Below are 13,628 nucleotides of genomic sequence, written 5' to 3' on the forward strand. Positions count from 1 at the left end.
AGGTTTACTTATTCCCCACTGAAAGCATGGACTCATTCATTGGAATTGCAGTAAATTTTAACAAGCAGCCTTCGGTTTAAGGTAGGTTTGGTGAGATTTACTGATATTCATGATAGAGGGAATTTAGCCTGTCACAGACAGGATCCCATTGTTTCAATACTTTCAGCTTAGACATGGTATTTAACATATACTACGACAAGTAATGTATTTAGACTTTTAAATAAGATAGGAAAGATATTTACTACTCAAGGACATAGGAATATGAATAGCTAAAGGACTGTTGGCTAAGGTATACTCATGCCTGAAAGAAAAAGACAAAATAAAGTGGGATTATAAAAGGAGATGGGAAAGAGACTTAAGGGTATAGTTCCCCGTTTTAAAAAATGAGGGAAAGTTTTTAAAGCATTACAAAGATTTCTCTAAATACAGGAATTAGGGGGGAAATGTACTATAGATGGCATGTGTTATAGATGTTTAAAATGTATTGCAGATGGCACCTGACCCCAATCAGGTTAGCTAAGATTTCAGGAGTATCAGATTTATGCTGGAAATGCAATAAAGAAAAGGTGCTCTTTCTCTTATCACTTTTCCAATATTTTACTTACATAGCCTGGGCCTCCCTCCCACTTCTGGTAAGCCCTCCTACTCATCCTCCACCAGATGCCGGAAGGGATCTGGCAACCATAACAGAATCACTTGTAAGTATATGCAGATATGTAAACTATGGTCAGTACAAAAATGTGTGCAAACAGAGAGATCATATATTAAATACTGGAATAATTACAATTCATCCTACAAGGTATAACAACAGTTGTCAGAATGTATTTAGGGGGCCCCTTCTATTGTTTGTTTATCCCTGGGGATTCATGTGAGAATCTGAAAATGACAATTTCTAAAGATGGGAACACGTATCTTATTGTTACTATAATTATGCAATAAGTTCAGGACAGATATATGTCATACCTGCTGTTAAAGGAAATGTTTGTTATCATCATAATAAACACACACAAATAATTTGACTTAGTCTTTGGATACTGTGAAGACAAACAGGACAGCCACACAGCAAGCAACTAACTTCAAACAACCAGAAATATGAAGAACCACAATTTGAATAAATTAGCATGCCTACACATGGGAAAAATTGTCTGGAATCAGCTGTGTGCCAGGCAGAATAAGTCAGTGCCTTCTGTCTTTATGTTCATGTTTTAATGACTCTAAACAAAAACAAGAACAAACCCAATATTCATGGCAAGAAAATTCTGTCTGAAGGCATTGCTTTTATATTTTACTTACAACAGACTCATTTCTAAAAAATGACTATTAACAGCAAATCATTGGCTTTAGTAATAGGCTATGATGCAGAGTACTTTAGCAATCTAATATTCACCTGTGCATCTCATTCCCCCTGTATTCCCCTCCCTCCCTTTTTCTTCTTTCTGCAAGCCCTATAGTCTTTCCTCGTTTCCATCAACTTTTCCTTCTTCCACCCACCTACCAATACACCTGTCTTCTTCTATCCTCCCCCCTCTTCAGCTTTCCCTCCTACCCTCACCCCTGTTGCCTCTCTCAGGGTAAACTCTGGCTAAGTTGCACAGTGGCCTTTGGCAGGCCTTTCTGAGTTGTGTTTTTCCCCTTTAACCACATCATTCTCACGTCTAAAAGAAACAACCAGGAAGTTTCTTTTAAAAGCTTAGGCCTGGTTTAAACATGAAATTGCATTCAAGAGTTCTGTACCATATAGCCCTTCTTTCCTTGTGGCTCCTCTCTATTATTTCATATCTATGGTTGCCATTCCCCAGTTGGAGATGGGGGATCTTCTGGTTTGGAGGACCTCCCCCTGCTTCAGGGTTAGCGGAAAGTGGGGGGGGTTAAATGTCCGCAGGGCACTCCATTATACTCTATAGAAACTAATTCCCATAGGATATAATGGAGGATCAATCTGTAGGTATCTAGGGCTTTGGGGGGGTTGTTTTTTGAGGTAGAGGCATAAATTTTCATCATAGCATCTGATGCCTCTCCTCAAAAAGACCCCCAAGTTTTAAATATATTGGATAAGGGTGTCCAATTCTTTGAGCCCGAAAAGAATCCTTCATTATTTCCAGTGAAGGAAAGGAATTTAAAAGGAGTGCAGTCTTTTTAACTGTGATGTCCAGAACTCCCTTCAGAGTTCAATCGTGCTTGTCACACCCTTGTTCCTGACTTCATCCCCAAAATCCCCAGATATTTCCTGAGCAGGATCTGGCAACTCTATTCACTTCTACTGTACTGTGGCCGAGGTCAGATGCACATAAACTGACAAGATGGGCATGGATGAAAGCCAGATGCATGTCGGATTTTATGCGGTTGTCCAAACATCAGCATCTGGCAATGGTCATTGGCTCATTCATGTCCCAAACTGCCATGACTAAGACGCGGACTTTTTTGATAGTACATTAAATCCGGAATAAGAATGCTTCCAATGACTCCCACACGTACTTTCTATGTTTGAACGCTCCATTGTAGCTGACTCATCGCAAGCGCACATCCGCTTCCCTGCAAGAGCCCACTCCAAATGATATCATTCTGCCAGCAATTGTTGACTCAGCCTTCCAACCTTCTGAGGTCGGTAAAATATGTACCCAGCTTGCTGGGGGGGGGAAAGTGTAATGACCGGGGAAGGCAATGGCAAACCACCCCGTAAAAGGTCTGCCATGATAACTTCGTGAAAGCAGCGTCATGCCAGAGTCAAAAACGACTGGTGCTTGCACAGGGGACCTTTCCTAAAGGGGGGGGGGCAGATCGCCCACCTTTGCTGTCTCCCTGCCAGGCAGGGAGATGGCAAAGGCAGTTCCCGGGCTTCCCACTCCCCCTTTAAACACTCAGGTGGGGTGTTCAAATGTGAGGAAAAGTCAGATCGGCCACCTTTGCCTTCTCCCCACCAGGCGGAAAGACAGCAAAGAGAGTTCCCGTGCTCCCCCCCCCCCCCATTTAAACACCCTGGCGGGGTGTTCATTTTTTGTGACAGTCTACGTTGTTTGATGCCCATTCTGGCCTGTTCTGGCCCATTCCGGCTTTTACCCTGTCCTATTTAAATGGGGGGGGGGAGGAAGATGACCCACCTTTGCCGTCTCCCTGCCAGGCAGAGAGACAGCAAAGAGAACTCCTGGGCTTCCCCTCCCTGGCCAGGTGTTTAAATTTGGGAGGGGGGGGGTCAGATCGCCCACCTTTTCTGGCACCTTTAAAAAAAAAAAAAAAAAGCCAAGCACAATATCCCACAGTACTGCACTTGCGCGAGTGTGGAATGCCATCTCAAAAAATGAGGTCCGGTTGAGACCTCTGATCAACCAACGACGGGACCAACGCTGCTTAGAACCTAAGGATGGAGGGATGTCTGATCAGGAAATTCGTTGTAAAAAAGCTGCGGGGTATAATAGTGACGGGTTAGGGATGGATCTAATGGTGAGTGTGACCGCAGCCAGAGACTCTTATTTCAACCTTTATTACTCAGGGTCAATCTAAACGTAATATTAATCATATATAGATTCGCTCTTATACTTTCTTTTTCACATTTGCCCAGACTGCAGTCTCCAGCAGAAGACTGGACTTTGGGGAAGAGGATCAAGTTTTTCTTTATATATTCTACAACTAGATTATCTCTTACCTGTTGCATTTGGTTCATACAAATTGCATCTACAGCAGAGCACAGACATTTATTTATTTATTTTATATCTCGCCCTCCCCTAATGGGCTCATGTATGTAGATTTGCCCTCTTCATGCCAATCAACTTTTTGGTATTTCTGAAAATGTAACTTTTAGGACATAATTCCTGCCCTCTAAGTACCTATGAAGTCTGAAAGAAATATAAGGGGGAAACTGCTAAAATAAAAGGGACAGATAATATATTTTTTATAATACTGGAAAAACACTCAGCACAGACTTCACTTTTATACTGTGAACAAAATATACCATGGGGAACAATAATTCAGCAATAATTTTAAAACTCCAATAAATCTTTAAGATGAAGCTGCTGAAATGAAACAAACTACATCAACTGTTAAATCAGTATGCCTAGATTTCCCACTACCAGTCTATTACCAGTTTTTTCTGTTTTTACTAAGTGAAAACACTAAATGATAACATTGGTGATGATCATATCATGCTTCCATTTGCAAAAATTCAGATGTCTACTTTTGTCTGGCAAGTCTATGCTCTTCCACTCAGCTCCTAGGGTCTCCTTTTCCATTTTGTTGAGTTCCATTACAAATACAATTTCTCTTTCTTACCAGATCCTATTATTTATTTGACAATTTACAATCTATCCCAGGGCTGCCAGGTAGAACCTGTTAACTGTTGGGTGTGGGGGGTGGCTTACTGGGAGGAAAAAGAGGCCTAGACTAGCATTGCTGGCAACACCACTTCCAGCATGCGCCAGAAGTGACATTAATTTATTATAACACAGGGATGCTCTGGTATATGGGCAAAAACTCTATGCGAAAATTCATTTTTACTATTGAGTTCTTGCCAAAATACAAGAGCATCCCTGCATTACTGGCAATGCACGCCAGAAGTGATGTCACTGCATTGTTGGCAATGCCAGCATGGGCCTCCTTTTTGCTGCTGATAAGTCTATGCAGGGTCCTAATCTATCTCCTCCACAAAAGACAACCAAGGCAGCTCACAACAAAATTAGCAATGAAGCAAATAATAGTAAAGCAAATGAGTAAACAGTTTAAAACATAAGCCACCAATAGTTCTCAATATGAAACAGCAATGATCAGTTAAGAAAAGATCACCGTAAAAAGGTCTTGCAATGGCCAAACTCATGACTTCTATTCATAGGACATATGTTTGAGTCCAGTACTGTAAAATAGGCTTGAAACTCAACATAAAAAAAAAAAAAAACTAAGATCATGGCATCCGGTCCCATTACACCTTGGCAAATAGAAGAGGAAGACATGGAAGTAGTGACAGACTTCACATTTCTGGGATCCAAGATCACTGCAGATGGGGACTGTAGCCATGAAATTAAAAGGTGTTTGCTCCTTGGGAGAACAGCCATGGCGAACCTGGGCAGTATAATAAAAAGTAGAGACATCACCCTGGCAACAAAAGTCCGTATAGTCAAAGTGATGGTATTCCCAGTAGTAATGTATGGCTGTGAGAGTCAGACCATAAGGAAGGCCGAGCGCAGAAGAATAGATGCTTTTGAGCTGTGGTGCTCAAAGAATCTTGAGACTGCAAGAAGATCAAATCAGTCAGTCCTAAGGGAAATCAACCCTGACTGTTCCCTGGATGGTCAGATGCTGAAGCTCAAATACTTTGGCCACCAAATGAGAAGGGAGAACTCACTGGAGAAGACCCTGATGCTGGGAAAGACAGAAGGCAAAAGAAGAAGGGGATGGCAAAAGGTGAGATGGCTGGACAGCATTACTGATGTAACTGTCACGAATTTGAGCAGACTTCGGAGGATGGTGGAAGACAGGAGGGCTTGACGTGACTTTGTCCATGGGATCGCAAAGAGTCAGACTCGACTGTGCAACTGAACAACAACAACAAACTGTAAAATACAAACAGCAGACTGATGCTGTTCAAACCATCTGGAAGGGCAGCACCACAGGCAAAAGATCAGGATGGTTCCTAACATGTCTGGGTCCCATTTCATGAAGAGTTTTAAAGCACTTTGAATTGATCCTGGAAATAAATATGTCACCAACAAAGCTGTCTCAAAAACTGGCATGCACATGCATTGATTTGTTTCAGCTAAAAAGTGAGCTAGCTAAGTCATGACACTACAGGAGCATAGTCACTGCTTTTAGTGCATTGACCAAACTGCTGTTTTTGACCACTGCAATTTTAAGCACCTCAGGCTCTACATGCATTAGATACCATTTCTTTCCCTATGTCCCACACAAATAGGATTAACTGGTGAAGGCATCAAGTACCTGTCTCCCAGGGCTATTTTACAGTTATGAAACACTGATCCACCAAAACTCAAATCTATGGGATTACAAGAAGTAAATATAATTTACTATGAGTCCATTTATTTTGTTCTTGCTGAAAATCATTTCCTGCTTGAGTTTAAGTGGGAATCTAAATTTTACTACATGTTCATGTCTGAAGGAAAAGGTTCTTTGTAAGTTAGACCAACTTGTGAAAAATACGCATTTATAAGCAGAAACCCACAAGGACTTGCAGGGGGCAGCTCATTTTCCCCTTCCTCTCTATTCAGTCTTTCCCTGTTTGGAAAGTCCTCATATCCTGCTTATTCCTTTTCTTCCTACCCATCAGCAAACTAACCTTTAACTGCTTTAGAATCACTGCATTTTTGAGCAGGAATGCTCAGGAACGCAGTTCCAGCTGGTGACGTGACAGGGGATGTGGCCTAATATGCAAATGAGTTCCTGCTGGGCTTTTTTATAAAAAAATATCTGCGGGAAACAATGGTGATGTCAGGGGTGTGGCATTATATGCAAATGAGTTCCTGCTGGTTTTTTCTATTGAAAAAGCCCTGTTTAGAATATAATCCAATATACAGGGCTGGGTTGGAGATTATAGAGATATAAACAGAGACTTGTAAAAGGAACCTCATCCCTACCCACCCCTGGCAGCAGTGGATCCCACTTCTCCTCTCCTCCGCCTGCCTGCTAACAGCACTGCTACCTCTGCTCATTTGGCATACACAATAATAGGACAGCAGTTCCTGTTCCTCCTTTGCCATCCTTCCCCTCCCACAAGTAGCACCACTGACTCTACCAGCTTGGTTCACATGGTAGCAGGATGGCAGGGGCAGCCATGGCTCCTCCACCTTCACCTGCTTGACATATGGCAAGGAAATGGCTGTGGTTCCTGCCTCTCCTCCCATCTACCTGTAGTTTTACCACCTTCTCCTGCCTGACTCATGCAGTGATGGCTTTTGCTCTTTCAGCCCCAAGCACCTCCTTCAAAATGGCAGCCAGGTTCTCACAACGCAGCATTGTGACATCTCAGTCTTTTCACAAAAATTTAAGATCTTTAAATGTTTCCCCACTGCAAACCTGGGTGTACGTTAGGTGTATAAAATGTCCCCTGTCTGTACCTGGCCTCTTTCTCTGGGTTTTTTGATCTGTATGGGAGCCAGATTAAGAATATCTATTTCCATTATTGCAAATAAGAGTAAGAAACCCACTCTTCTTTGTGTTTGTTTACATCTCTGCCTTTTTGCAAGCTTTGAGTTTAAAGATTACCTTCACCTGAAAGTACAGGTAAAGCAAAAGCTATAATGGCTGGAAAGGTGGCAAATAGAAGAATACAACTTGACATTTATTTCATGCCATCAATAATATAACCTAATGAAAATAAAATGTTTACCTGAAGAAATAATGCAATAAGAACCACCCCTGGTATATTGCATACAAATGTATGAGATTATCCCAAAGGTAGGGGAGGGCAGTCACAATTCTACATTCTTTATATAAAAGACATTTTCTTCTTATTTCACGTTTTTTTTTAAAAAAAAAACTTGCACTTTCTTAAACCTTAGCACTACTCTGTATACCAGGGTCCATAGCTACATAACACCAGCTAGTTACAGGCAAGCTCCCCTCTGCTCAGAATCTCAATTACATTCAAACAAAATAAAAGCTTAAGGACCATAATATATCAGCAATCAAGCACCACAACAACAAGAGCAATTAAAAGCTAAGTCTTTTTTAAAAAACAGCTCAGTTTAACAAGTGAATGCTAAAGGCTTTCTTTTTTTACAAAGCCTGCTAAGACAGCTATTCCTTGCTGACCTTTGGAAAGAGTGACATAAATGCCACTTTATACTCTCCTTCTGAGAGCCCAATCCAGTACACGAGGGAATGATAGAAAATGCATGGAAACTGACAGCAGATATGCACACCATGGTGGCTATGCAGAGCATAACTGATGCCTGGTTCATATACATACTAACCCAAACAACTGTGCACTAATTACTATATACAAACAGTTGTTTGGCTTAGTGTTCTGTACTGTGCTGCCACTGTTTCTCTCTGTAGGTTCATATACATAGCAGAGGAAGTTCTACAGATAAGCCGGTTCCATCTCATAAGGACTTTATTGACAAATCTCTCAGAAAACCCCTTTTAAAAGACACCATCAGCTTGCAATGCGGGCTGTATCTTATCAAGTTGCCATGCAACCTTATAGCTAATTTGAAATTGACTGGACAGTGTTTTCACTCAGGAAGAAGTTACTCTGTTCTGCTATGCTTAACTGCTGAAGGCTTTGGTTCCATTATTTGTGCATTCTGATGAAACCTGTGGAAACCTGCGACACTCTGGGATAGGGTGCTGACCTCCTGAAATCTTCTTGATACCTCTGACCACTTGGAATCTTTTTGATATCTTTGAATATCTGCAACAAGGGATCTTCTAACTAGATTGACTTAGTTTGGGACTTGACCACACTTCGTAGAAATTTTCAATAGATGATTGTACTATTGGTTTCAATAATCTGAATATATACACTGGATATATACACTGTGTTTTTTCTACAATATACTGGTCACTGTGGTCCCTTAGGCTTACTGTTAACCTCCAGGTAATGGCTGGTGATCTCCTCCTATTACAACTGATCTCTAGCAGACAAAGATCAGTTCACCTTGAGAAAATTACCGCTTTGCAAGGTGGACTCTATGTCATTATGGCCCACTGAAGTCTCTCCTCTCCCAAATCTCATCCTCCTGAGACTCCACCCCAAAAACCTCCAGGGATTTCCCAGCCCATGGCTGGCAACCCTAAAACATCACTCAAAATTTCAACTGTTTGCCATACGAGAAATGGACACTAATTACAGCTCAGCTGTGCAAAAGGGTGATTTTTAATGTTCCATGAATCTGCTGGCAAGCCCAGGGGAAGTTCCAGTCTTGGGAGAAAGGGTTCTGTGCAATCTCTGAAGTTGTCTGACCCTCTTTTGCATATTTTGTGTTCTCGTAAGGCTTTGGGAGCTTCCCACTGTTCCCTGGAACATTGCAAAAATCATACTTGAGGGACTATTGCACATCTCTCTGAGGTGGCCTTCCCCCAAAATTACAAACAAAAAGAACAAACACCATTCTTCTGTGCCTGAACTGTTTTATAGGTGCTTGTCAATTTCACTTTTCACTTTTCACTCTGAGATGGAGTAGTACTCCTTGCGGAAATGACACTTGATTTATTATTCAGCCAAGCATTACAAGCTCAGCAAATTTGTGTTCCAAAAATGGGTAGTTTCAAAATTCAACAATATCATTCACAAAAGTTGCCACTTTATCCTTCAATATATTTTTCCCCTGAAGACTAATATATATATATATATATATAAATGCTTTTTAAAAAGTGTACAACTCACCACATATTAGTTGATTTTCCTTCAGGTTCCGAAATACAGCTCCTTGTAAACTCTTGGGATATGCACAAACCGTTTCTTCAGAGATCCGAACGGACGCATTTTTAGCCCAGTGTAAGACCCATTTGAGATTACAATCACATATCAGCGAATCAGTATAGAAATGTCTAAAAGTCAAACCCCAAACAAATAAATATGGCAGGCACATATTTTTCCTTTTAAAATTACTGTTTAGAACACTATGTTTGTAGCACACCAATTTCCAGCTACCTAGGTGCCTGGTCTAACTTTATTCTAAGTGGCTTCAGACATTGATGAAATACATGTACACCATCTCCTTAGACAGTTCACATATAGTGTGTACCTTGTTTCAGTGTTTAGCATGCATCATCCTGTTTTCTACAGATATATGGATATACTTCCTGTTTTATGTGTGTGCAGTCAACCTGAAGCTGATATCTAAAGCAAGGAAAGTATTTTTCTCCAAATGCCATAAGCTCAATAACTGTGAATAACACGTTTTGCCACTTATGGATGTCTGAAGGTCAATCTAGCCATCTGCTTCTAAGCTACAATTCTACTATTATACAGTAGTTGAAGCCCAGGTTAATTAAACTATTTTACTTATCGTTTGATACATGGTTTCTACTAACAGAATCAACCAAGAATAGTACATTTACTTATTTCCTTACATTTTTATCTCAGTTTTCTTCCATTACATTGAAAACTATATAGCTAGGGTTTACCAGATGGTTTCCTATCCTTGCTGATCAGACCAGATCTTACTTCAATTCAGAAAGATTATACACTTTCACACCTCAAGGACTGCCCAGCACCATTTCTCCCAAGACTGGTACAATGATCAAGAAGATGTATAAATTTATATTTAATTATATTTAGACCTATAGAGCACTCATGTCTAATGCTTATCAAATAAAATATAATTTTCAGAATCACTGAGTTATAGTTGGTGCATATTCTGAGCTGGGATGTTAGTTGAAAAAAAATTAGTGTGATCTCTGAGCACTTTCTTTAAAAAGAATGTTTTGTTACACATTTCCATCATTTTACTGAACAGGGACCATATTCAGTTCCTAATTCAATGAAGTCAATAAAAGTATAGACCCCACAGAATTTAACTTCCGTATGTATATAAATTTGGCATCCCAGTCTGTCCTCTACACTCTAGTTAATTTTTCATCTGTCTTTTTATTGTTTAATAAAAACTCTGTTATTTGCCAACAAGAGAAACATTTAAATGTTTTAAATCTAATATTTGCATTTAATCTTAAGTATGGCTGTAAAGAACATCTAAGAGGTTTTATGTAAATGTTGTAAAGAATTAATTTGTTTGTCCTCTGCTTCCATTCATCCCTTCATAAAATGTAAGGGAAATTAACCATAAAGCTTCAGTGTTTTTAAAGTCAACTTCAAATTGGAGGAAAAACCCCTCTTTATAAAGCTATTACTGCAGCTTTTACCATCATGAATCCAGCACAATTGCTTAATATTCCAGAGATCTGAAATTAGTCCAAGTTACAGAAAGTAATTAGCATACATTTTATAAAAATCTAACCATGGAAGTAATATTGTTTTCAGCCCTTATTAATTATAGTAGGAACATGTAATACCCAAACTCTAGATAATGATGGATAAATAGTACTGAGTTTATATGTGGAAATGGTACCAAAAGAGGGCATTTACATAATGAAGCTATACTTACAAGGCTTTCAAAGCTAAGAGCTCAGAAAAAAGTCCATTCATGAGACTTGAAAAAATGTTCCCTGATAAATTCCTAAGGGGAATAAAAAGTGATTATTTAAAAAAACAGTGAAATATGTTTTTGTGTTACATTTTACAATGGTAGAAAAAAGTAAAATACAAACATGCATTGCTCATTTTTTTCTTTGTTGCTACAGCCAAAAATAATGGACGCATACACACAACATGGTAAAATATCTGTTTTCATCTTGGCTCCAGTATGTGGAAATATTAGTCAGTAGTGTCATATTGTCAAAAAGATAACAGGACTACTGGGGGGAATTAACATTAACACAGTCCATGGGCTCTGATGTAAAGTGGAGCATTATACATGTAATGCATGCCTTTAGAAGACAACTGTAGGAAACCACTACACATTCAAATATAATGGGGAGTCAGGGTCACACACAGACATAATCAAAGGACTGCACCTACATAGGAACAGCATTTGGACAGTTGCTCAGAGTACAGAAATTAAGGCCTTCCCCTAATATTGCAAACTAGCACTGGGTTTCATAGGTTTACTGCTTCTAAATGTGAAGATTCCCTCTACTCATAGCTAGTAGCTATGGAACTATCCACTAGGAATATGATCAACCCGCATTTAAAGCCATCTATGTTCATGGACATCACTAATGACAGGGAATTCAGCAATTTAATTACTCATTGTGTAAGAAGTATATCCATTTGTCTGTCCTGTATCTGTTTCCCATCAACTTCATCGGGTGCATCTTTAAATTTATAGTATTATACGGAATTCACTGCCACAGGAGGTGGTAGCAGCTACAAGCATAGACAGCTTCAAGAAGGGAATTGGATAAACATATGGAGCAGAGGTCCATCAGTGGCTATTAGCCACAGCTTATTGTTGGAACTCTCTGTCTGGGGCAGTGATGCTCTGTATTCTTGTGCTTGGAGGGGCACAGTAGAAGGGCTTCTAACCCCACTGGTGGACCTCTTGAAGGCACTTGGGGTTTTTGGCCACTGTGTGACACAGTGTTGGACTGCATGGGCCACTGGCCTGATCCAACATGGCTTCTCTTATGTTCTTATGTACAGAAAGAAAAAAACTCCATTTGTCCACTTTTACCTCCACCAGTGCTTAATATGTTTCTCTCTTGTCTGTTGATATGGTTTGGAATGTAATCCTGATAATGTTGAAACCGCTACAAAAAACATATGGATAAGCCCATGTAGCAAAACCATTTTCTCTTTATGCAGTGGACTTTGACTTCCATAGGATTCTTTTGATTAAGGTGACAGTCAGTTGATCGCCATGTCACTTTTTTGGGGGGGACGCAGGTTCTCCATAGCCAGAACCCCACATAGTAGTGGGTAAACTTAGCACCACACATCATTTTCCAGATTGTGTAGTTTCCATGACAGCCTCCTTGTCTTCAGAGATGTCCAGGAAGAGCATAAAGACTTCCCATGTGAAACAGAAAATCACTTAAAAATGGAGTCCATCTAGCAAAGTGTGGGAAATTGGGTACTCAAACAAAAGCTCTCGTAAGGCATTCATAAGATTCTTCCCACTGTTAGGCAAGTTAATGAGGGAATATGTGAAATAAGGATGTAGATTCCTTCAGTTCTATCAGGGTTTCTGCGTCTTCTGATAAATTTTAGCAGCACACAAAAGAGCAGAAAACCAAGAAATAAAGATGTAATTCCCTCCTTTTTTCCGAAGAGATGGAAGGGCAACAGAAACCCCTTCAAAATTCTGTATGCTAAAAAAGTTTAAAAATAGTTTTCCAGCATACAAAGGTCTAGTTTTGCAGGGTTTTGCTGGCTTGCTGTCAGGGGTGTGGCATAATATGCAAATGAGTTCCTGCCGGGCCTTTTCTACAAAAAAGCCTTGTGTGAAACAATGGTGACATCAGGGGGTGTGGCCTAATATGCAAATAAGTTCCTGCTAGGCTTTACAAAAAAGAAAGAAAAAGAAATAGAACCCTCCCGCAAACTTGCTGACTGCATGCTGAAAAGCAAGAACAACAAAAATTTAAGCAAAGTCTGTTTTTTAAAAAAATGTTGCCTTGCAGTTTCTATAACCATACACAGATATTTTTTGTTGTTTTTTTCCCTGGTATCACAGACTCTCAAGGCTTTCAGAAACCATCTTTTCACATACTGAGGGGGTGGGGGATGGGGGAACATTATGTTGAGTACTGGAAAATGTACTTCCCATAGAACAAGTTTAAACCAAAGTACAGTCAGGGGAGAGGGAGAGAAGAGGGCAGAAATGCAATTGAAAAACCTATCCTAATAGAATTTTGTGGATATTCTTAGGGTGGTCTGTTCCCAAGAGAAAACTGAGGTAAAATCCATGGGGTCAAGTAAAGCATGGTTAGGCCCCTATTAGTCCATTGTAGACTCAAGATGTAATTCTCTATTGCGTGGACGATACAGGACTTGTGATTACAGTGATCTTTTTAAATGTACACATTTTAGAACACATATTTTCAATTTCTACTCTAGTGGATTTATTCTGTTTTCCTGTATCTTGCTTGTTACTGGCAATGAAGAGAGCAATTAGCTGCCC

The 13,628-nt window shown here is 39.9% G+C and overlaps 1 protein-coding gene across 1 annotated transcript in view; it reads right to left on the reverse strand.

Moving 5' to 3' along the window:
• Positions 1–13,628, reverse strand: part of ADGRA1 (adhesion G protein-coupled receptor A1) — a 538,647-nt gene that overhangs the window by 344,697 nt on the left and 180,322 nt on the right. Inside the window, exons 5-6 of the mRNA XM_060241372.1 lie at positions 11,052–11,123; positions 9,332–9,495 (exon numbers count right to left, since the gene is read on the reverse strand). Coding sequence (XP_060097355.1) covers positions 9,332–9,495; positions 11,052–11,123 — 236 coding nt within the window. The remainder of the gene's footprint in view (positions 1–9,331; positions 9,496–11,051; positions 11,124–13,628) is intronic.

Source organism: Heteronotia binoei, chromosome 6, assembly GCF_032191835.1.
Source record: "Heteronotia binoei isolate CCM8104 ecotype False Entrance Well chromosome 6, APGP_CSIRO_Hbin_v1, whole genome shotgun sequence".
Lineage (NCBI taxonomy): Eukaryota > Metazoa > Chordata > Lepidosauria > Squamata > Gekkonidae > Heteronotia > Heteronotia binoei.